Below are 25,144 nucleotides of genomic sequence, written 5' to 3'. Positions count from 1 at the left end.
TAAAAAATTCTCCAGGTAGAAAACTAAATGCACAAAGTTCTACTCCAGTTATCTTTCTACTCCATCATTCATTCCTCTTTCCACTCCCAGTTTCTTCATTTTATAAGTATAGTATTTTATTTTTCTGTCTGGAGACATCTTGATCTGCTTCCTCATCTTACTGAGATTAAAGCTTAGGTAGGACCATTATTAAAACTCAATTTCAGTATGGTTTTTTTTTTTTTTTTTTTTTTTGCTTTAATTTATATGCCGTCCTTCTCCGGAGACTCAGGGCGGCTTACAATGCGTTAAGCAATAGCCTTCATAATTTTGTATATTTATACAAAGTCATCTTATTGCCCCCACAATCTGGGTCCTCATTTCACCTACCTTTGAAAGGATGGAAGGCTGAGTCAACCTTGAGCCTGGTGAGATTTGAACTTACAGTAATTGCAAGCAGCAGATGTTAATCTGTTAATAACAGTGCTTGTTATTGGATGTTTGATCTTGGATCATCATAAATTGCAGTTGCATTCATTATAAGATGTATTTCTTATTGGCAAGAAATATAGAATAATTATTTCTTATCTGCTTTGAAATTACTGAATTATGTCAAACACAATCATCAAGACTTTGCATTTACCTTTCTCTGGTTATCCTTTTAGCATAAATATGCAGATGAGGCATTCATTCATTCACTCATTCATTCATTCATTCATTCTGGATCACATAGAAGTTGTCAAAAATAAATCTTCCCTCCAAACAATTGGGTTCACATTGGAACACAATATGTCTGACTCATTAATATAGTTCCCTGGTTTTTGATATCCTTCAGATATCTACAGATATCTATCAAGAAAATCATGGTGTGGATTGTTGTCTTGTTTTGGACTGTGAAAGTAAAGGGGGAATTTTGTTCAAATCGAAATCCAGATATAAATATTTAAGTTGTTCCCTTCTGTGAACCCTTATTGGACTTTTGCTGATGAATAAGGGGACTTGAGGATTTAGAGATGGGTTTGTAGAAAGATGGTGAGAACAGAATGAAGATACCATATTTCCCGGCGTATAAGATGACTTTTTAACACATGAAAATCTTCTCAAAAGTCAGGGGTCGTCTTATACGCCGGGTGTCGTTCTCCTGTAACCAGGCAGACCAGCCCGAAAGGCTCTGACGAGCCTTAAATGGCTCTGGAGATCCAAGCTCTGACGATCTGCTAATCAGGCAACTCAGCTGGGATCACCAGAGCCATGGAGAAGGAAAAATGTTTTCCACCTCCAGCTTGCTTACCTTAGCTGCTAGTCGCAACACTTGCCTTGCTTCGCTTGCCTGAATCCATTCCATCAGCAAGCCACTCCCTGCCTGCAATCAAGCAGGCAGGGAGTTGTGGACTTCAACTCCCAGAATTCCTCAGCCAGCAAAACAAAGCTGGCTGAGGAATTCTGGGAGTTGAAGTCTACAAGTCTTAAAGTTGCCAAGGTTGGAGACCCCTGTTCTATTGGGTAAGTTTTTTTCCCCTTTGGGAGCTTTAAAAAAATAGTTAATTGGGTTTTTTTTTTTTAAGTTGTTCTTTTTTAGCCATTTAAAGTTTAGGAAGTTTTAAATTTAGCTTTTATATAAAAATAAAAATAAAATAAAATAATATTTGTGCAGCTTTCTGAGATTTAGTGTGTTTTTGTAGTGTTTCACTCTAACTACACAAACTCACAAAATCTCACAAAGCTGTATGTGGAATTTTGTGTGTGTAAAGTGTGAAAGTTGTTTTTTGGGGCTTTTTGTGGCTATGTGAGGTTCCTGCTTGTTGCAGGGGCCATTTTGGGTCTAGCACAGCTGCTTTTACATTGTGGGTGAGCCAATTGTGTTGTGTTGTGTGTGTGTAAAGTGTGAAAGTTGTTTTTTTGGAGGGGGCTTTTTGTGGCTGTGTGAGGTTCCTGCTTGTTGCAGGGGCCATTTTGGGTCTAACACTTTTACATTGTGGGTGAGCCAGTTGATGTTTTTTAATTTTTATTTGGTGTGCGTTGGAAGAGGGTAGTCTTATATGGCGAGTATAGCCCAAACCCTATATTTTAACAGGAAAATTTGGGGGTTGTCTTATACGCCCAGTCTTATACGCCGAAAAATACGGTATATTTATTTTATTTGGGGTGTGTGGTCACCCTGCACTTTTATGTGAACACACACACATTTTAATGTATTTCTGTATTACGGTTTTTTTTATTATTCTTATCTGTTTGATATAATCCTTAATACATTTTTTTAAAAAAACCTTGTATCATTAAAGTCAATTATTAATGTGAAAACTGTAACTATATGTGTTATATGTATAAAAATTTAGGTCATATTTTTTAAAAAACAGATCACAATTATTTTGTCAGAAAATTAGTCCATTGAGATATATACAGGTAATCCTTAATTTACAAGTACAATTGACACGAAATTATGGTCGTAAAATATTATATGGTAAAATATGGCAGTCATTAAGTGGGTCACCATGTAACTGCACCTGATTTTACAGGGTTTTTTTTTTTTTTTTTTTGGTGGCAATCAATAAGTAAACATAGTGGTTTTTGCTGGGAATCCCAAGTAAATGGTAAAAACTGGCAAAACCCACCAAAATGCAGTCATGTGACCATGGGACACTGCAAACAGCCATAAATGCAAGCCAGTTGGCAAGTACCCAAAATGCAATTATGTGACTGGGGTGCAGGACTATGGCCATAAGAACTTCTAAAATGGGTTGTATGTAGTTCTGTGAGGTCTGTCTTAACTTTGACTGCTTGCTAAGCAACCAATCATTAAATGTGTGAATGATCATAACAGAATTACAATGTAATTATCATCATCAATTCATTCTCTACAGCAAGCTATCAATGCTTGATGTAGAGAATGAAATATTGTTATATTTCAGTTCTTTTAGTCCTGGTTGTCATTATAACTACAGGACTACAGGAGAGCAAACTGGGGTGGGTGGGGTTGTATCATGGGGGGTAGGCACTCCAGAGCATCGGGATGCAGCAATAGATGTGTGGGTGTCATGAGGGGTGGGCGAAAATTTTAACTCTTGAAGAACTATGGAATATGAGTTAGTTTCATTGATCCATATTTCCCTGTTTATAATTTCTCTCTTGCAGGGCTACTCAATTGGAATAAGAGTAACCAGAGAGCAATCTGTAGATGTACAGTTGCAAGAAAAAGTATGTGAACCCCTTGGGATTACGTGGAGTTTTGCATGAATTGGTCATAAAATGTGCTCTGAACTTCATCTAAGTCACAACAATAGAAAAACACAGTCTGCTTAAAATAATACTACACAAACATTAGATGTTGCCATGGTTTAATTGAACATAACATGTAAACATGCACAGTGCAGGGAGGAAAAAGTATGTGAACCTTTGGACTTAATAACTGGTTGACCCTCCTTTGGCAGCAATAACCTCAACCAAACGTTTCCTGTAGTTGCAGATCAGACCTGCACAACGATCTGGAGTAATTTTGGACCAGTCCTCTTCACAAAACTGTTTCAGTGTAGCAATATTCTTGGGATGTCTGGTGTGAATCGCTCTCTTAAGGTCATGCCACAGCATTTCAATCGGGTTGAGGTCAGGACTCTGACTGGGTTACTCCAGAAGGCGTATTCTGTGCTGTTGAAGCCAATTTTTTGTTGAATTACTTGTATGCTTTGGGTCATTGTCCTGTTGCATCACCCATCCTCTGTGGAGCTTCAGTTGGCGGACAGATGGTCATACATTTTCCTGCAAAATGTTTTGATAAACTCTGGAATTCATTTTCCCATCAATGACAACAATCCGTCCAGGCCCTGAAGCAGCAAAGCAGCCCCAAATCATGATGCCCCCTCTGCCATATTTTACAGTGGGGATGAGGTTTTGATGTTGGTGTGCTGTGTCTTTTTTTCTCCACACATAGTGTTGTGTGCCCTTCCCAAACAACTCAATTTTGATTTCATCTGTCCACAGTATATTTTGCCAGTAGTGCTGTGGAACATCCAGGTGCTCATTTGCAAACTTCAAACGTGCTGCAATATTTTTTTTGGACAGCAATGGCTTCCTCCGTGGTGTCCTCCCATGTACTCCATTCTTGTTTAATGTTTTCCTTATTGTAGATGTGTCAACAAAAATGTTAGCATGTGCCAGAGATTTCTGTAGGTCTTTAGCTGACACTCTAGGATTCTTCTTTACCTCATGAAGCATTCTGCGCTGTGCTCTTGCAGTCATTTTTACAGGACGACCACACCTAGGGAGAGTAGCAACAGTGCTAAACTTTCTCCATTTGTAGACAGTCTGTCTTACCGTGGACACATGAACATCAAGGCTTTTGGAGATACTTTTGTAACCCTTTCCAGCTTCATGCAAGTCAACAATTCTTGATCGTAGGTCTTCTGAGAGCTCTTTTCTGCGAGGCATGGTTCACATCAGACAGTGCTTCTTGAAACCAGTAAACCCAAAACAGGTGTGTGTTTTTAAAGGGCAGGACAGCTGTCAGCAACACATCCAATATCATCAGACTGATTGGAGTCAAGGTTGGCTCACTCCTGGCTCCAATTAGCTCTTGGAGAAGTCATTAGGCTAGGGGCTCACATACTTTTTCCTCCCTGCACTGTGAATGTTTACATGTTATGTTCAATTAAACCATGGCAACATCTAATGTTTGTTTAGTATTATTTTAAGCAGACTGTGTTTTTCTATTGTTGTGACTTAGATGAAGTTCAGAGCACATTTTATGACCAATTCATGCAAAACTCCACGTAATCCCAAGGGGTTCACATACTTTTTCTTGCAACTGTATTATAACTCATATATACATAATATATAGAAAAACACCTTGATATAACACCTTGATATAGTATTTAATGTGTGGAACCCCAGGTTCAAGCCAACAGGTAGTCTTTATTTAGCAACTGCCTCGGACAGCAACCATTTGCAGTTACAATCATGATGAAAAAGTAACTTGTGACCAATACCATTTATGAACTTCATGGTATCTGTGTCTCAGTGTCAGTTTCCCAGGTAAACTAGACAGGAAGCATGACCAGATGGAATAATTCTATTTAATTTTAAGGCTATATTAACAAAATCTTGATCTCCCCAACCCCAAACCCCCCCCCCCCCCGCCTCAAACTTCACAGCACAGAGATATCACCTAAACAAACAATCTCTTCTTGAGCTGCTTTTCTTCATAGCACAATGCATCCCTTTAAAAAAAGTGCTAACCACAAGTTAACAAGCTCAGCTGTTACCTTCATTAGTTGATTAGCCCCTTCCAGCAAGCTGGTACTGCTTCCTGATACTAACAAAATCCTAATCAGTTTCACACTAAAGGCTTTTGTTTGCCCTGTGACTTGCAGTGTGAGACTGCTAGACAAACAGCTGGTGCCAGTACATTGCTTTCAGTGTGTATTCCTCATTGTGTGCTTGCTTACTCTCTTGAGATCCCTTCCTCTCCAGTGTATGTAAATACAAGCTTTAATTCCTTTTTTGTTAATTATCACAGGGCTGGGGTGATCATTCCAAAGGACAAGAGAATGGGGGGAAATGGCTATAAGATTTGTCCATTTTTCCATTTTCCTTGTGAGTTGAATTCTGGAAACTTAACCCTAACTCTTCTCACACTTGATTAACAAAAACAAAGGAAAGCTGAAGTAAAACTGTAAGCACAGCTTATGGTCACATTATTTTTCATTTAGCAACCACTTTGTTTAACCATCAAGTTGCCAGTCCCAATTGCAGTCACTAAATGAGGACTTTCTGAACTCTCATACAAAGAGATTCACAGAGTAACTTAGAGGCAGTCATTCTTTCTTAGACTCACTTGAACTCCTGATGGTATATAAATATAACAAAATATTTGAGCAATAGCATGACAGTAAGAAGAGAGAATTATGTATATTGTTTATGCCTTACTGACCTAAAGGTAATGTTTATAATCTATTGTAAAATTTGTATAATTAAGTGCTAAAAATGTGTCTTTGATCTATTAAAAAGAATATTGAATATTCTTTTTCCTCCCCTAACAATATAGGAGTTGTCAAAGTGGATTACGGAGATGTATCAGTCAGAAAAGCATTGAGAGAAAATTTGAAATGTAAACCATTTTCATGGTACCTAGAAAATGTGTATCCAGATTCTCAGATTCCACGTCGTTATTACTCCCTTGGAGAGGTATGAATGGGGGAGAGTTTTTTTGCATAAGAATGTGTTTTTTAAAATGAAAAATAACTCAGATAAGTACTGTAAGTGTAATTTAATTTAGGCCTGAATTTATACCCAGTTTATACTGAGAACATTCACAGTAATTTTTAAAGCAAGAATTGAAACCAATTCTGTTAGCATCTAGATCTCCTAGAGTATTATCATATAATAATTATCATTTTACTCAATTAGATATCTTTTTGACATTCAGAAATGAAAATTATGACACGTAAAATGTTAAAGCTGCTGGAAGGAAGTCCTTAACTAGTTTAATGAAGCTTGTCCAATTTTTACTTAATAAACAAATCCTGATCAAGTACTATTTGTTCCCCTGAGAAATAGATACCTCTTTTTTTATTCTTTTAGCTCTGTTTTAATAAAAAGCTAATCATTGAAGTCCAGATTCATAAAAAGGATTGTCCAAGTGCTTAGGCAGAAACTGCCTACAGTTCAGACATTGGGTATCTTAATATCTATTTTTTTTAAAAAAAATGTTTGGAGTGGGTAGCCTGAATATGTATTCACATTTTATTTAATGGACATTTCACGAGAGAACTTGGAATTCATTCATTTCCATTAATGAAAGTGGTGGAGCAAAATATAATATCTTACTTTAAGACTGAGTTTACGCTCCTTATTTAACATATTCACATTTAAAAGAGATTTCCATGTGATTCTCTTCTCAGTGACTGCTATTTGAAATAGACGTTTTCAGCTGCATAAAAAATTCCATAGTTCTTCTCCATATTTCTAAAAGGATGGTCATTATAATCTGCCATTTATGGTCCCTGCAACTGTAAATGTAAAACAGATTAGGGTTAGGGTTACACCATGTAATGTTGAATAAATTTGTGTGGTCTAATTTCTAAGCAAATGGGAGGACAACATTGGGATGGTGTACCTTGAAAGAGTTCTTAGCAAGAAAATTGAAAGAGAATTTTCCACCTGTATCTGCTTACATATCCTTACTTGCCTGACTAGACATTTTTACAGGTAGTTATCAATTACCAACCATAATTGGGACTGGCAGGTCCATTGCTAAGTGACACAATTATTAAGCACAATATCATGTGATTGCACCAATGTACAAGGTCAGTTCATCAGTTCTGACTGCAGGTTATTAGGCAAATCAGTGTAGGTCATTAAACGTGGTGTCACAGGACTGCAAGTTGCGAATCCCTGCTGGCTTCCCCATTGACTTTGCTTGTTGGAAGTTGGCTGTGAAGGTTGCAAACAGTGATCATGTGACTGTGGGATGCTGCAACTATCTTAAATGTGTCCCATTTGTCAAGTCATATGACTTCAACTTGCAACTTCCTGTCAGCTTGACTTTGCTACTTCCTGCCAGCTTCCCCATTCACTTCATTTGTCAGAAGCAGGCTGGGATGGTTACAAATGGCAATCATATGACCATAGGATGCTGTGACAGCTTCAACTTTGAGGACCAGTCATAAGTCTCTATTTTCAACACTGTTGTAAATTTAAATTTGAATGGATTTATTTATTTATTTATTTATTTATTTATTTTATTTTATTATATTTATATACCGCCCTTCTCCCGAAGGACTCAGGGTGGTGAACAGCCATGGTAAAAACAATATACAAGACAAAAAATTTAAAAACTTAGTAAAATAATTCAATCACTGGCCAAATTTAAAACACCCAGCTAAAATCGTTATTAAAACCCCTATCAAAACCCAATTAAAATCCTTTATCCTGTCAGACCGTCTTGCTGGAATAATAGGATCTTCAGAGCATGACGGAAGGCGCGGAGGTCGGGGATCCTTCGTATGTCCGGGGACAATTCATTCCATAGGGCCGGGCCCCCCTCAGAATGGATGCTGAGCGAATGTCAGCAACTGAGGATTATCTGCAAGTATTACCTTGCAGTGTCTTTAGGAGATAGGATATATAAGTAAGAAGGAATTGTGTGGAGAATTGGAACTAATGAAGTCTTGGCAAGCTTCCAGAGAAAGGACAGTAGCAATGATCTACACAAAATCCAAAAGCCTATCCATTACCTTTATCTGTTTACCAATTTTCTCAGTTTAAAAAATTATCCACCTTAATTGTTTTAAGCATTTTTTGCTCTGCAATGGGCTTGGTTCTCAGCATTGAGTACAAAAAGTCTTTATTGTTTTCCACAAAAAGAAACAGCATTGTCTAAAAGATGTTTTCCAGGCTGAAATATATAGCAAAGGTTTACTTTGTATTGAGAATATTGCACATATGATCTGAAGCTTTTCTTCAATGATAATGTTTGGAAGATCTTCTAAAATATAAGGAATGCTGAGAAACAAATAGAATTTTATTTGTGCAAGTAATAAAAGCACTAAAATTGGGCACAATGTACATTCTTTTTGTTAACTTTCATTGAAAGCTATCTAGGAATGTCCCTTTCCAAAAGCAGTACTTTTGAAAGCATACCGTATTTTTCGGAGTATAAAACGCACCTTTCCCCCCCCAAAAAAAGGGGGTGAAAATTTAGGTGCGTCTTATACACCGAATGTAGCCCCGCCCACTTACTGGCCCCCACCCTTTGGCCTCTGCCTCGCAGCAGTTACCTCCTTGCAGCAAACAGCAAGAAAAAACAGCTCCTTTCAGCTTCAGCACAGCCTAATTAGCACAAGTTGATTGGATCAGCCTTGTGACTCTCAGCTGATTTGCTCTCAGCTGTTTTGCGCAGGGCTCTGGTGCTTACTGCAAAGAGGTAAATTGCGGGAGCAGATTTTTTTTTTTCTCTTGTGTTAATCAAGCTATGATGAAAATGAAAATGAAAGTAAAGCAGGCTGTTTGCTGTTTGCAGCAACGAGGCAAAATTGCTCAGAGGCAGAGGGAGATTTATTTTTCATATTTTCCTCACCAAAAAAGGTAGGTGCGTCTTATACTCCGGTGTGTCTTATACTCCAAAAAATATGGTAGTTTTCATAGAAATTATCTCTTCTGCACAAATGAAAATAGTGGTACCGTTTCTTAGACAAAACTACGATTAATACAACTTGATATTTTATTTACAAATAAGAGGTGCCTGGTTTCCAGTGCATCTAATGGCACTGAGTAGACATGCTTACTGGAGACTTACTGAACTCAGCGTAAGTATGTTTATGTAATTTGGCATCATCCTATATTTTACGTAATTTCAAAAACCATTACATTCCTGCTATTTTTTTTCCCTTAACTATGAATCTTGTAATAATTATTATGAAATGTACTTGGTTTTATTTTTTTCCACAGATCAGAAATGTTGAGACAAACCAATGTTTAGATAACATGGGGCGTAAGGAAAATGAAAAAGTAGGCATATTCAACTGTCATGGCATGGGAGGAAATCAGGTAAACTATATCCTATTTTAAAAATTATTTCAAAAGTATAGCCATTGATAATAGGCATTAATGTTGTGGGGGGGGGAGTGACAAAATAAACATTACAGTATCACAATAACAGCTTCTGTCCTTTTGTACCTGTGTGGCAAAACTATGCACATGTAAGGGATAGAACTTCAGTCCTGATGCTTGTTTCATTGCACTGATGAGGCCATGGATTAAAGCTGAATTTATTAAGAAAGGATATATAGGGCTGTGTGCATTTCAGATAGTGTTGCTATGATGCTGTTGTTTCATTGTTCCCTATCTTAGAACACTTTAAACATTTAAGTTTTGTTCCATTAGAACTTGGAATAGTTTGAAACTTGGTGTGGATCCATTCTCCAACGCGCAGCTTGGAGAATCCAAAGCTTCGGGTTGTTCAAGTTGAGTAGCCTACACTGAGTGTGTTCCTTTAAATATTTTCTCTTCAGACACGCCCACTTGCTCAGCAGAGTCCCAGTTTAGTTCACTCAGTTGAGCCTGTGACACTGTCTGAAAATTTCTCCAGTGAATTCTACTTAACTATTGTTCCTGAAGCTTTGGATTCTTCTCTGATTGGGACTATTTCTTTCATTCTTCATTGTGCAGTGGCCAGGGGTGAGTTGCCTGGGGCTCCAGGCTGACCGCCCGTGGAGATTTCTTGCGTTCTGGGAAGCCCTGCCAAACTTCTGACTTCCCAGTTCCTTCAAATTTGCCGCCGGCGTGTGGGTAGGTTCCCCGGCTTACCGGCTATTTAAGAAGTTTGAAGCTTCTTTGAAATTCCAACAATTATATTACAAGCTTGTCCTATATTGTGCTATATTATGCTGGGCTTTGCTTTAAGATATATTAAAACGTCTTAAGTGAACAAAGTAAGTAATTGTCCCTATTTTTCTTAGACAAATTTAATCCCATTAATCCTACTATATTTTGATAGTTCTCAGACAAAAGTGCAAATTCTAGTCCATATATAACAGATTGCAGGTGATGGAGTAAGAAAGAATTGAACAGAGAGGCTTTTTTCCATTATTTTAAAGAAAATTAACTCAGAACATTGGCATTTTTTGCATAAGAACTAAAGCTTAATTTCACTTTAAATATACAAATATTTAATTTCCTACAATTTTAAATTCAGTGAAAGTAGATGTCAAATGCTTCATTGACTATATTTTATTTTATTTTTTTGCGGTGAGCATGCCAAGTGGTGAAATGTCCTCATGGGAATATGGACATATGGGAATCTTGAACCATGTTTTATATGAATTCTAAACCCAGGACAGGAAATCACAATCTGAATAGAACATGACAAAACAGACAGGCTCCTAGTCAGGAAAAGAGTGAGAGAAGACCAGTGGCGGATTAAGGCTCACTGGTGCCCTAAGCACTGACAAACCTTGGTGCCCCCCCTCCTTTGTACATACTGTACAAACGAAGCCAAGCTGCTACAAATCTTCATTGGTTTTTTTTCTTTCTCAACTTTGTGGTTGCCCCCTTGGGCCTGGTGCCCTAAGCACCTGCTTAGTCTGCTTAATAGTTAATGCACCACTGGGTAAGACGGTATCCTCTCCCCTCCTTTATTCAGTCTGTAGGCTGAGCAAATATTGGGGGGGGGGATGACTGAATTGCAAGATTAGCATAGTGTTAAAATTAGAGGAAGAAACATCATAAGCGTGCACTGATGACACTATTCTGATTGCTGAAAATACAAATGATCTGCAAGTTCTAGTAATGAAAGTCAAGGAGCACAAATGAAAAAAAAAAATGGGGCTGCGATTAAAATGAAGAAGACCAAACTAATGAGAACAGGTACAGCAACCAGTCTTAGTACTGACAATGAAGATATTGATGTAATGGATAATGTCATCCTTTTAGGATCAACTATTAATAGTAAAGGCGCTAGCAGTCCAGAAATATGCAGGTTAATTCATAGGGGCATATAGTGAAGGCCTTGGAAAAAAAATAATCTGGTGCTATGATGTGTCTGTACCTACAAAAATGAGAATCATGCAGGCAGTGGTTTTCCTTGTGACGCTCTATGGAAGTGAAAGTTGGACTTTGAAGAATCAGGAGAGAAAGAGAATCACTGCTTTTGGATTTTGGAATACTCATGAGAATACATGGATACACGAGTAGCCAAACCAACAAATGGAGCAAATTAATCCAGAATTCTTTTTCAAGGTACAAATGATCAGCTTTAAATTACATTGTGGATATAATATGTGATATGTGAAGACATGGCTGCCTTGAAAAGTCTATAGCAATGAAAAGAAAGAGAAAGGATAACTAACAGGAAGGTAGAAGAACAATTGCAGCAGTGATGCATGCACCATTGGGAGACCAGGTTGCAGACCGGCCATACCTATGTGATTGCTACAAGTCAATAAAAATAGAAATGGACAATCTGCCCAGAGTGCTGTTTTGATGCTCTGGAGCCCCAATTCCCTTCTGATTGCACTGCTGGATTTTCTGTCTATTTTATTTATTACATTTATTTATTAATATATATACACCACCCATTTCACTATCCAGAGACCTACAATACAATTTTTTTTATGTTGAATTGGAAAGGAAAAAATATCCCCCCTCCCTTTCCCAATTAACAGAATAACAGAATAGAATAGCCGAATAACAGAGTTGGGAGGGACCTTGGAGGTCTTCTAGTCCAACCCCCTGCTCAAGCAGGAAACCCTATACCATCCTCCAGTGATGGAGCACCCACAACTTCTGAAAGCAAGCCCCGTTCCACTGACCTTCTCACGGTCAGTAGTTCATTCATTCTAAGTTAAATATGAAGGCTTATTCTTAATGCTGGGAATATAATAAATATGAACCTTCTTACAGTTGTAGACCAGTTAATTTCAGCTTCCAGGCACATTCTGCCCTGATTTTGAATCACTGTAACTAAGATTAATTCAATTTTTTTAAAAAAAAAAATCATTTATCAACTACATTATAGCTTATAAGAGCTTTTTTTCCCTGCCTTGGATTCAACTATTTGGGACATTCCTTTTGCCAGTTATTTATAAGAATATGTAATCTCTTGAAGGCTATTTCTGACATTCTTAAAATAATTTGTAGAAATTATGTACTTTAAGGGATTGCAGGGTCTTAAAAAGGAAGTAGAGCAACAAGATAGAAATTGATACAAATGTATTGATATGTCATAATGACCGTCACACAATTTATGATGATAGCAAGTTAGTCCTATATCCACATTTACATTTTAAAAGAAGTATATAGAAGACATTGCCTCCTCTCACAGATGCACAAATTCTCTAAGTTTTTTCTAATAAAGGCTAGATTCCAAGTGTCTCATAAAACTAATATGCAGTAGGCATATTCAATTAAGTAAATTAAAACATTAGGTGCAATTAATATATTCCTTACTACATTCAAAAAATCAGCAATATAATATTTTCTTCAAAAGAATATCCAGTCATCTGGGTTATGCATGTAGTATTATCCTTCCCAAATGAACTTGACTGTTGCACTTCAGTTACTTATTTTAAATTAATGCAAGAGTCCTTTATTTATATAGACCAACTTCATCTGAAATGGCATTAAGTAACCCTATATATTTTCTCCATACATTTAAAAAATCTCTTATGTGAAAAGAATTCCTATTCCCTTAATTGTCGAAAAATATCTGAATGATAAATTAAGAATTAAAGCATTTTTCCTTCTTGCATGCTATTAGAAGTCGCTTATATAAACTGTATTTACATATGTATAGTTGGAGTTTACCGTAAGCCTTTGCAACATTCTTTTATAATGGAACTTTGTATCATGTGTAACTAAATATTAGAATATTAACAATAAATTGTGATTAGATCTGTTTTTAATCTTTTTCCTTTATAATGCACCTAATTGGTAACTTAGAATGATTTGCAGGCACTCTCTAATTGGTAATGCAATCAAATTCAATTTGTACACTTCGCCAAAGGCAGCATTCTGTAGTTAATTGGCAAAAGGTTGCTTTCAACAATTAAGAGAGAACACTTTTCCTTTACTTTTGATTAGAATACTTTTAAGTTGGTTGAGGGCTGAATTCAAAATAATTGGGAGCCTTGTAAATAATTAAAATAGATGCCACTTATATTGCTTCAATTTCACTTAATTTTATTTTAACCAAGAACTGGCTTCAAATCAAGTGGCATCTTGGAATTAGTAATTTCTATCTTTCCCCTTTATAATGTTTCTTCTTAACAAAAGAGTTGGAAGGGACCTTGGAGGTCTTCTACTCCAACCTCCTATACAAGCAGGAGACCTTATACCATTTCAGACAAATGGCCGACCAATCTTTTCTTAAAAACCTCTGGTGATAGAGCTTCCACAACTTCTGAAGGCAAAGCATTCCACTGATTAATTGTTCTCACTGTCAGGAAATTTCTCCATAGTTCTAGGTTGCTTCTCTCCTTGATTAGTTTCCACCCATTGCTTCATGTCCTGCCCTCAGGTGCTTTGGAGAATATGTTGAAAACCCTTCTTTGTGGCAGCCCCTCAAATATTGGAACACTGCTATCATGTCACTCCTAGTCCTTCTTTTCCCTAGATTAGACATACACAATTCTTGCAACAGTTCTTCATATGTCTTAGCCTCCGGTCCCCAATCATCTTTGTTGCTCTTCTCTGCACTCTTTCAGAATGCACTCTTTTCTTTCTTCTCTGCACCCTTTTCTTTCTTCTCTTTCATGCTTTCCTTTCTCACTGTCTGTTTCATCTTACACTTGTTCGTTTTTACACCCCAAATTTAACCAACTACAATTCTGTTATAATGCTGCTGCATCTAAAGTCTTCTGCTGCTCCAAGTCAGTCTTGTGCAGTACATATGGGGGGGAGGGGATGTATCTATCAGCCATGCGTAAGGATGCCAGAATCATAAAAAGTCCACCGTGTCCTTATGATGCAAGTTCTGTCCTTTCATACTTGTATGCAACATTGCATTCAAGTACATAAAAAGTAGATTTTGCATTACCAAGTGCAGAATTTCATCATAGCACACATTTCATTTCTTAATCCCTCTTGCCTTCATCCCCTCCCCACCAACATCTATGGTATGTTCTGTATGTATATGTAAACCAGGGGTGAAATCTACTTACCTTCCCTACCGGTTCAGAAGTGCACGCATGTGCGCCATCTTCACATCTGATTATAGACCTGTGCATGTGCAAAGCCTTCTGTGCATGCACAGAGGGTCAAAAATTGGTTACTTCCTGGTTAAAAACCAGGAAGTAATGACATCCAAATGGGTGGGCGGAGCCTCGCACTGCCGCTGCTACCAGTTCGTTAAACCACATGCTGCTGCCACTACCAGTTCACCCGAACCAGAGTGAACTGGTAGCATTTTACCCCTGAGATAAACATTTCAAATCTAAAAACCCATCAAAGATATTCCTATCACTTTCAAATTTTGAACCAAACGAGATTCAGCATGTTTTCATGTACCTTTTCCTGGAGAAACAGCCACCATCTTATGAAACTAGAATTTTATTTATGTATTTATGTTCATTTATACAATTTTTATACAACAACTCCAAATGACTTTGGGTGGCTTACAAATAAAAGTAAACACACAAACACAAAGAACAGCTCTGGAAACAAAATCAAATAAAATCTATTTACTTCTACAGCTTGGTTCATGGGGGCAGGTGCATTTTCCTAGGCCCACTCTGACTAATAGACTGACTGGAAAGAAGACAAAATAGCAAGGGAAACTGTGTAATCCAATTTTTGTATTATCGTATATTCTCCCTTCTCTGAAAAATATATGCTGGAAAAAAACAGTGTATCCACCTCTCCTGTAATATTTGCATGAATCATGTTAGTAATTGTCATGTGCTATTTTTAATATTTATAACATGATTAATTAAGCTACTTGAGAACTAACGTTTCACATTTATATAACACTGTAAGGTGCTTTACAGGGCTGAATTCTATCATGCCTAAAATGAATTTATAAGGAGTTCAGTAATATTACCTCATATTTCAGGGACCATTTAAGGCGAAGACTGCTTATCAAGTTAATTGCCATTAGAAGACTTGAACCAAGTGCCTTTGATGTAGATCTTAAATGTCTCTCAGGCTATGTCAATCTATCAATCTATCAATCTATTTAACAATAAAACAGTAATGGCATACACGAAAATTAAATCTACATAATTGAATTATACTTCTCAAAAACCTGAAGTTTTTTAAAAAAATATTCTCAGCTGTATCTCCATTAGAATCAACCTTTTCATAAACAACATTTGAGTATTTATTTACATGATTATAATATCCCAAAGTTTGAACTTATTGAAAACATATTTGTGCTTTATTTTTGTCCTCATAACCGCTCCCTGTGTTCAGAATTTATTTTTGTGTTTTAATTGCTTGCCACAATTTGTAATAGAGTATTGTGATAGAGTGTATGACATCCAGGCTTCCCTAGTCACTCAAATGGTCTTGCAATCAAAATCCATCCTAGTAATTCTAGGGTTTTTTTTTAGCAGAATCAACCCTATTTTTCTATAAATGTCTGCTAGGAATCTTGGAGTAATTAATGGTTTATACATGCAACGCAATTGCCAAGATTATCATTACAGACTATTTTGAAAAAGAAGCACTATATTTGACTACTGAAATGCGAGCCCCATTAGATTCAATGACGCTTTCTGCCATAAAAATACAATGTACACAACTTTAATCTTGGTAATCAAGTAGAGTACAACACAATTCTATATCCAGTTCTGTCACTTTAACGTTACAAGAATATTTGATGTATAGGATTTCATTCTTCGGTTGCTTTTCAGAGAACACGAACTAGTTCATTGTATTACTTCGCTTTTCATATAGTTAAGATAACAGGTAATCCTCGCTTAATGATGGCGATTGGAACTGCAGTTGCATAATGCAAAGTCACGTGACTGTTGCTTAGCGACGGCAGTCCTGGCACCTTTAAGTTGCTGTTATTAAGCGAATTTCAGTGTTATTAAGCATGACATTACGCTGTCGCCGTTTGCGACCTCTTACTGGCTTCCTCATTGACTTTGTGGGTGATCACATAACTGCAAGATGCTGCAGCTTCAAACAGCGAGCTGGTTGCCATGAGCCCAGATCATGTTTGCGTGACTACAGAAATTCTGTGATAGCTGCAACAACAAGAACCAGTTATAAATACTACTTGTTTGAGCGCTGTCATAAATTCAAATGGTCAGTAAATGAGTGGTTATTACATGAGAACTATCTGTATATAATACAGATTAGGAAACAAAATACATATTCCCTACTGCTGACCTGAGGTCAAAGCCAAAATCTTTCTTGTGTGCATTCACAATCATTGGAATGGCTAGACCAATGATGTCTAACCTTTTTGCCATTGCATGCCAAAAGCGGGGGGAGCACACCCATAATTCAATGCACCCCACTGCCCTGCACATGCATGCAAGACCCCCCTCCGTGCTCCCCCTGCTTTTAGCACATGGTGGGCACAGTGGGCCCATTTTTCACTAACCCCAAGCTCCAGAGCCTGGGGAGGGCAGAAAGGACCTTCCACACCCTCCTGGAGGCCCTCCGGAGGCCAGAAACTGCCCATTTGCTGACTTCCTGTGGGACCGGAAGTGCCGTTTTTTACTCTCCCCAGGCTCCAGAGCCTTTCTAGGAGCCTGGGGAGTATGAAAACAGCCTTCCCCACCCCCACTCCGGAGGCTCTCCAGAGGCCAGAAATAGCCCATTTGCCAACTTCCAGTGGGCCCAGAAGGCCCAAAGAGCTAGGGCAATGCTCGCGTGCCCACCGATATGGCTCCATGTGCCACCTGTGGCAAGCGTGCCATAGGTTCGCCATCACGGGGCTAGACAATGGATGAAATGGGAGTTACCAGGTTTGAAACAAAATATTTGTTTTCTATATGCTTTTCATGTCCGTACTAACTTTTTCTCTTAAGCATTAGCTGTTATTTTACCAACAGAATTTCTCTCTTCCAGGTATTTTCATACACTGCCGACAAGGAAATTCGCACAGATGATTTATGTATGGATGTCTCTAGGCTCAATGGGCCTGTAATTATGCTGAAGTGCCATCACATGAGAGGAAATCAACTTTGGGAATACGATGCCGAGGTATTTATTAAAATACAGAACTGTATTATATGTGAACAATGTTATTGCTTGCCTGCAGCTAACAAATAAAAGGCTAAAGCAGTAATTCTCAGCTTTGCCAACTTTAAGTGCATGTGCATGTTGGCACATCCAGCATGCTGTCTGGGGAATTCTGGAAATGGAAGTCCACAGGATCTTAAAAGTTGCCAAGGTTGAGAAGATTCTTTAGCAGGTTGGTAAATTTGTTAAGAAATGTTTTCACCATTGTTTCTTCCCCCTTAATTTTCAGATATATTGGGGGTTATAGGTGCTAACTTTGCATCTCTTTCCCTTATAACCCCATCTCTCATGTGAATGATCATTCCTTCTACCACAGTAACCTCTTCTAAACCTGTAGATCTCTGTATAATGGAGCCTAAAGGCAGTGAATCACATTTGTTAGGTTATTCAGAGCATTTTAAGAGGGTGTTCACAACATGTGGGAGCATGACAAGTAACCCCGGGGTTTTTTTTTAGAAGGCATCTACAGCTGCTTAAAAAACTGCTTCCCTCAGAATATGGGTGCATGAAATGATTTCATTTCAGGGACTCTTTTTAGCCATATCCCCACTTCCTTACAAAGCAGGATTGTGCAGGGTTTAAAGAATGAGGATAAGCTGTCACCAATCCTATTCCTCTGATTTGAAGTGAGAAAGTCTATAAGGTTATAAAGTATCAACATGCTTGGAAATCAGACAATTCAGTCTGCTTGCCTTCTTTCCTTCGCCACTTCTTAGGCCTAGCATGGAAACGTTCTTGTGGAAAGTATATGCACAAATCTGAATCAGCCTTAGAGTCTTATAAATAAGTAAAAATTATTGACAAAAGGATAAAGCTAGCATACGAAAGAAAGCAGTGAGGCACGCAGTTAGGAAATTGTGTTAATTTCTATAGCAGAAAGTTAGTATAGTTTGTTCTATGTACTGAGGTGGACTATTCTAGCAGGAATCTGGATTAGATGAACCAGCGAGTTCATCTTGAAGACCCATAATAGAACATTCTACAAAGAACATTAAACTGGATTATTTTGTTTGGGAGGAATAGGTTGTATTAACAGCTCTCCCCTCTTCTGAGCAGTTGGCAACAGCAGAAATAAACAAAAGAGTAAACAATCAAATAAATTATGTCAACATTTAAATACATAGCTGGGTAAGGAAGAAACTAGTTGTTAGACTTCCTTCTATATTTGCAGAAGGACATCGCTTGACACTGAACTTAATGAAACAGAACAGCTGTTGCAGCCAACCTAGAGTTAATTTCAGATATGACAGATGGATCTTCATCACACTGGGATTATACTTTCAAGTTCACGTGGAAAATATATTCCTATCTACTGTAATTTTGAACCTTACAATTTATGCAGTGATCTGTTTCCCAATAAACCAGCAATATTTATTATTTCAAGGAAGTTTTCATTATCTGGGAATGATATGCTGCATAATAAAACATGCATTCCCATAAAATATTGTGACTAGGTTCATAATTCTTCACCCATAAATACTAAGCCAGCAGGATGTTTGGGATGCAAAACATACATTATGCAATTTCATTACTGCAAGAAGACATGTTATAAATATATGAGATACAGTCAAACTGTTGCAGCGTTGAAAAAGAAAGAACAATCCATGCCATTTCACTGACAAATATTTAGCTGTAGTTTTATGGGAAAATATTTAAGAATCAGATGTACTCACTCAAGGAGAAAAACTTTATATGATACATATGTGTATTACTTTTCTATTTTGATATACAGGTTTTTGCTGTTATTACTGATTCATTACTATATTAATGCTCATGCGATTTTATTTATGGCTTTTTTAAAAAAAATCAGGTGACAGATTTATAATATTTGTACAATTCAGTATTAAAATAACCAACTATTTTAATAGTAGTTTGAAACTATGTTTATAAGGAGATAAATAGTTTGTAGCAAATGTTGCCATGTGACATATTTGAAAATAAATTTCATCAGAGTTTTTTAAAGCTATGTTTTAGAAGCTTATAAAAAGTCACGATTGCAAAATCAGAATCAGCCATTAGATGGAGCCAGCAAAAAGGAAATATTTTGTAGTTTTGTGATAAGAAACTCATAGAAAAGGCAATTTGTCTGAGGAATCATTTTTTTGTAGTGCTAGCATACCAAGTTGAATTAAGAAAGAGGGGGAAACTCACAAAGTTCCAAATGTATAATAGTAGGGTAAAAATGTATTTTTATTGTGTTATCATTATTGTGATTTACAAATAGTGATTAGATTTAAGGTATTTTAGTTTTTATAAGTTGTAAATGGAAATGGTTATTTCGCTATTTATAAGGATCAGTAGAATTTTATTTAATGTCAGTATAACATCAAAGTCTCTTTACTCTTGGTATTCCATATGCTTTTTTCTTCAGTAAGCATTTACTGAGTAGTGAAAACAGAGAAGTACTGAGGCAACCCAGCCATTTTAAGGAACTTATTCATCTTAAATTATGCTGAACTGGACCTAGAGAGTCCCAGGAACTATGGCATTATCAAATGACTCAGTTGATACCCTAACGCAGGGCTGTCAAACTCATGGCTCACGGGCTGGATGAGTCATGCGCTGGCCACGCCCACACCCAGTTTAGCAAAGGGGAAAAGTCACAATACTTCACATGGCGACACCATGACGATGGGCGTTTGACACTCCTGCCCTAGCACATTGAAGCTGACTAATATATGGTAATTTATGGAATATATGGGATTTCTCCTGTGGTGGTGGGGTCTCTCCCTCTCCCCCTCCTCCTCTCCCTCTCTCTCTCTTTCTCATCTATCTACCAATATTTTGATTGAGACTCGGAAGCAAACAGGCAATTAGTGCAGCTTGTGGAGCAGAAATGTAATATACTGTACACTGCCATTGCATTCTGTGTCCGCTGAAATATCTAGGCAGCCCCATTTAAAAATCCCCAATCTTCTTTCCCTAATGCCATTATATCCTGAATGGGAAAATACAGATATCATGTAGATAGAATACATTAGAATCTGTTTCTTCTTTTTAAAGAGTGAGGGGTTTGGGGGGAGGGGATGTAATGTGAAAATTTTGGTGATGATGATGTCTGCGATAAAGATGATGTGGTTTTTGTGAAGACTGGGTGATTTCATCGCTTTCGGGTTTTATCTTCCTTCCTTCTCCCCCCTCCTCCATGCCCCACATGCAGTATTTACAACTGTGGACGAAGGTGATTTGTCCCCAAGTCCAAACTTATCAATGATTGTCTAGCCCAAATTCCCCCAAATCAGACCATTAGAGGCATATATGAAAGAGCTGCACATGCCTTTTTCCCTTTTTGTATTTCTATTTTGGAAGCTGGTAATATAAAGAACACAAGACAGCATTTGGACATATGGAAGTTTGGTTACTCCCTCAGGATAACACTGTCATGGTTGGTGGGGAGTTGAACAGTCGGCTTTCTTAGTGTCTCTTTTAACCCTAGTTGGGATGTTCTGTAGGCTGCTTTGTGCCTATGGGCATTTAGTAGTATACAAGCCTAAGTAAATAAATAAAGGAGAGATGATCACCAAGTCTTGTACATAAAAAGTCCCAACATCTTGCACATGAAAAACCACACAGAAATCATATTACCCTTGATACCTGTATTTCAGAAATACAGAATTCTAAAATGAAACTTATGCATTTTCCCCTCTTACGCCATCTTTATATTTGATTATAAATCTTGTGTTGTGAGGTACCACTTAACATCTAATTAATCATGGACTTCCATTAATGTATCTGCAATGACAATAGCAAGCATAACATTTTGAAAGTTTGGTTATCTATCTATCTATCTATCTATCTATCTATCTATCTATCTATCTATCTATCATCTATCTATCATAACAATTTCTTGGGTTTCTCTTAATTTAGAGCCAATATATTATTTCAGAAATGATAGTCCTGTGGTGTCAAGCAGCATCTTTTCATAGTTGTGTAAACAGCTGAATTTTGAACAGATGTTTCCCTGTTATACAAACTTAAGGAGAGAACTCTGAATATGTGAATTGATACAGCTGGTAAATTGGTAAATTACGTTCTTCTTGTAACTTTGCATCTATTATTTCAGTATGTTGTTTATGGTATCCTGCTGTTGTTGCGTTATTCTTTATGAGCCCTTTAGAGTTTTATCAAGCTGTTTTCAACAAGGGAACATACAGGATTTATGACCAAAGTACAGATTTCCAAATCTTTATGTATGAAAAGCATAGTTTTGATTTTTAACTCTTAAGTGTACTAGTTTGGTACATATGCAGTGCATAGATATATTTGATTTTATGAATCTTATTATTTATTTATAAATTTTATTGGCTGCCCATCTTACCAGACATTGAAACCAAGGGCACACGGGGAGCGGGGGAAGTGGGATCTGTTATTACTCTAACAACCACCTCCCATTCCACTGTTTTCCCGTCCTGGAGCCCCAAGCCAACTAGCAGAGCCAGGTCCTTAAGCCCTTCTGAAAAGATAGGAGAGTTGGTGCCAACCTCACATGGGGGGGGGCAAGATATTCCAGAGGGCAGGAGCAACAGCAGAGAAGACCCTCCTCCTAGATCCTGCCAATTGGAATAATCAGGCTAACGGGACCTGCAGCATGCCACCTATGCCTGCACCTATGCCTGCACAAGTGGTACGGGCCAATCCCGTAACCTGCACCCAGGTTACTCAGGTCATCTTTAAAGCCATGAAGGGCTTTAAAGTTGATCACCTTGAATTGCATTTTTTTGCCAAATTATTAGCAATCTTTTCCCAAATAGACTCAGGGCGGCTTACAATGCGTTAAACAATAGCCTTCATACTTTTGTATATTTATACAAAGTCAGCTTATTGCCCCCACAAACTGGGTCCTCAATTTACCTACCTTAGAAAGGATGGGAGGCTGAGTCAACCTTGAGCCTGGCGAGATTCGATTTTACTTTAATTGCAGACGGCTGGTGTTAAATTACAGTGCTCTGTCTGTTGAGCTATCCAGGCTCCTGAATTCATGGTCTCCTAGTTTCTGGTGCTTTCACCACAACACCAACTGGTTCTCAGTTATTCAAATAGAGAGAGACTATTTCTGTCTGGACCTATACTTTAACTTTTTTTGAACTCAACTACCAAGATTTAGGTGCTAGAAGTATTTAGTTGACTATCTCTATCATAACACCTGGGGATGACATAGGCAGTTGGAAGAAACATAATGCTTTCTATATATTTTCCTGGGTCATAGTTTGACTGTATATTGCCATTCCTTTGCTTTTGTTAGCATGCAGGTAAATGGGAATACAACTTTGAGGTAAGCATTTTGAAACTAGTAATCCCTGTGATTGATTTTAGTTTAGGATTTCACTTGTGTACTGTTTTTGTGATATATATGACCTTTGTTTAGTTGTAGACTGTTTTATAAAAATAGATTCTCCATTTCCTGTTACATGTAGCATGATGCTAATGCTGATAGTTGAAGATAATTGTGTTGTAGTGTATTACATTTTTGTAGAGAATAGAAAAGGAGGAATACATGATACAGATGCGTAGATAAAAGGAGAAAATGTCATTTCTCAAAATATTTGTGGATTGTCCTTTCTAAAAAAAAAAATTACTCAGAAATGTATTCATTGTGAACAGTCACACCAACAAAAAGTTCATTTCTGGTTTTTTTTCCTGCACCTGCAAAATGAATGAAATGATCCAATTGCATTTGGTATTGCATAATAAATCTTTCATGAGGCACATTATACCAGAACATTGGGATATGTATTATGAGAATCAAATTCATCAGAGCACTACATTTGCAAAGAAATGGAGATGGGGACTAGAGAACACAGGGAGATGGGAAACCGATATGTGTTTCCATTGGCAATATTCAGGGTTTTTTAATTTAATTCTCATAGTGCTTACAAACAGTATTTTGTGCTTTTCCTGAAACCTATTCAGATGTAGAGTCATTGTTATTTTGAGTGACCGACTGCTACTTCCATTAGACAGTGAGTGTAATAATCCTTGAGAGACACGCTGTGACAGGCTCAATTAGCTGGTTCCAACCAACCTTTTTACATTATTTTGATAATTGAGAAGGTTTCTGCTGTATAGATTAAATGTTGTTATAAAAAAAATTGGTATATTAATATGTTTTAAAGTTACAGATATCAGTCCATTGAGGTTTTGATAAATTGGCTCACGATTCAGAACTGTTTACATTCGATAAGACTTGTTTTATTTGTAAACTGAAAGATTAATCATTTCACGGAGTTCATTGTTTTCCTCTAAATTGGCAGGACTGAATGAAAGCTAATAATAGGAATTTGCATGGATTTGAGATAAGTTTAGCTGCACTGCATGCAGATAAATTCCCTGTAGTCAGAACTTTTGAATATATTCCCTTTTAATTGAAAATGTTTTGCAATGCCATTCTTACATTTTTCATCCATAACTGTTCAATTTGCTGACTATGTGTTTAATAAATATTGATATTCAAGACTACTAAATCTTCATTTTTTTCCATTCTGCATTTACTTTCTATTAGTAGAAAACAGAAGGGAAATGACTATGCATCTGAGATACATAATGAAAATTGATATTCCAGTTGCTCATTCATAGTGAGCAATTTTTAGTTGTTCTCCATGCTAATACATTCTAATTACCAAAATTAAATAAGAGGAATTAACTAGTACATGTTTTATGTTAAAATATTACAAGTTGTATTCAAGCACAGCTGTAGAATTTTTTTAAAAAAACATGTATTGCTGGTTTCAATTGAGGAAGCGTGCCACTTTTTAAAAAATAGATCTACTTCAAAAATAAAGACTATGCAAACCTACACTGTATAGGTTAGAATATTGATAATAAATAGGAGTAATCTACATATACAGTTAAATGCAAGTGTAAAAGCATAGAGATGGATAGATTTTTTACCATTACAGCAACTCACTGTTTTATTGTTGATAAGATCTGTTTCCATACTTTGAATATATATATTCACATATATAAATAAAATCTTCAATTTATGAATTGAGTCTAAAATTTCCATTGCTAAGCAAAACAATTGTTTAGTGATTTTTGCCCCATTTTATGACCTTTTTTGACACAGTTGTTAAGTGAATCACTGCAGTTGTTAAGTGAATAACATGGTTGTTAAATGAATCTGGCTTCCCTGTTGACTTTATTTGTCAGAAGGTCGCAAAAGGTGGTCACAAAACAAGATTTTGATCACGTGACCATGGAGATGCTGCAATGGTCATAAGTGTGAAAAACGGTCAAGTCACTTTTTTCAGTGCCATTGTAAATTTGAATGGTCACTAAATGAATGTTGTAGGTCAAGGACTAGCTATATCAGCTATTTAAAAAGCTATGCCATTGCCCAAATGTAAGACAGAGCGAAGGAAGCTCATCATAAGCAGTTTTATTTTAGGGTAAAGGCCTAGTTGAAGTATCTCCAGATAGCCAGTGCGATCGCTCTTTTTCAGATTTGTAAAACCCTGCTAAAACCTAGTGGATTGACAGC

The 25,144-nt window shown here is 37.1% G+C and overlaps 1 protein-coding gene across 1 annotated transcript in view; it reads left to right on the top strand.

The window, feature by feature from the left end:
• Positions 1-25,144, top strand: part of GALNT13 (polypeptide N-acetylgalactosaminyltransferase 13) — a 230,818-nt gene that overhangs the window by 193,509 nt on the left and 12,165 nt on the right. Inside the window, exons 9-11 of the mRNA XM_070941942.1 lie at positions 6,017-6,156; positions 9,421-9,519; positions 17,494-17,628. Coding sequence (XP_070798043.1) covers positions 6,017-6,156; positions 9,421-9,519; positions 17,494-17,628 — 374 coding nt within the window. The remainder of the gene's footprint in view (positions 1-6,016; positions 6,157-9,420; positions 9,520-17,493; positions 17,629-25,144) is intronic.

This window comes from Pituophis catenifer, unplaced genomic scaffold (genome assembly GCF_029215685.1).
Source record: "Pituophis catenifer annectens isolate HBS135680 unplaced genomic scaffold, rPitCat1.0.hap2 SCAF_1, whole genome shotgun sequence".
Taxonomy (NCBI): domain Eukaryota; kingdom Metazoa; phylum Chordata; class Lepidosauria; order Squamata; family Colubridae; genus Pituophis; species Pituophis catenifer.
The sequence above is the reverse complement of the archived record's forward strand: the minus strand, read 5'-3'. Positions and strand labels throughout refer to the sequence as shown.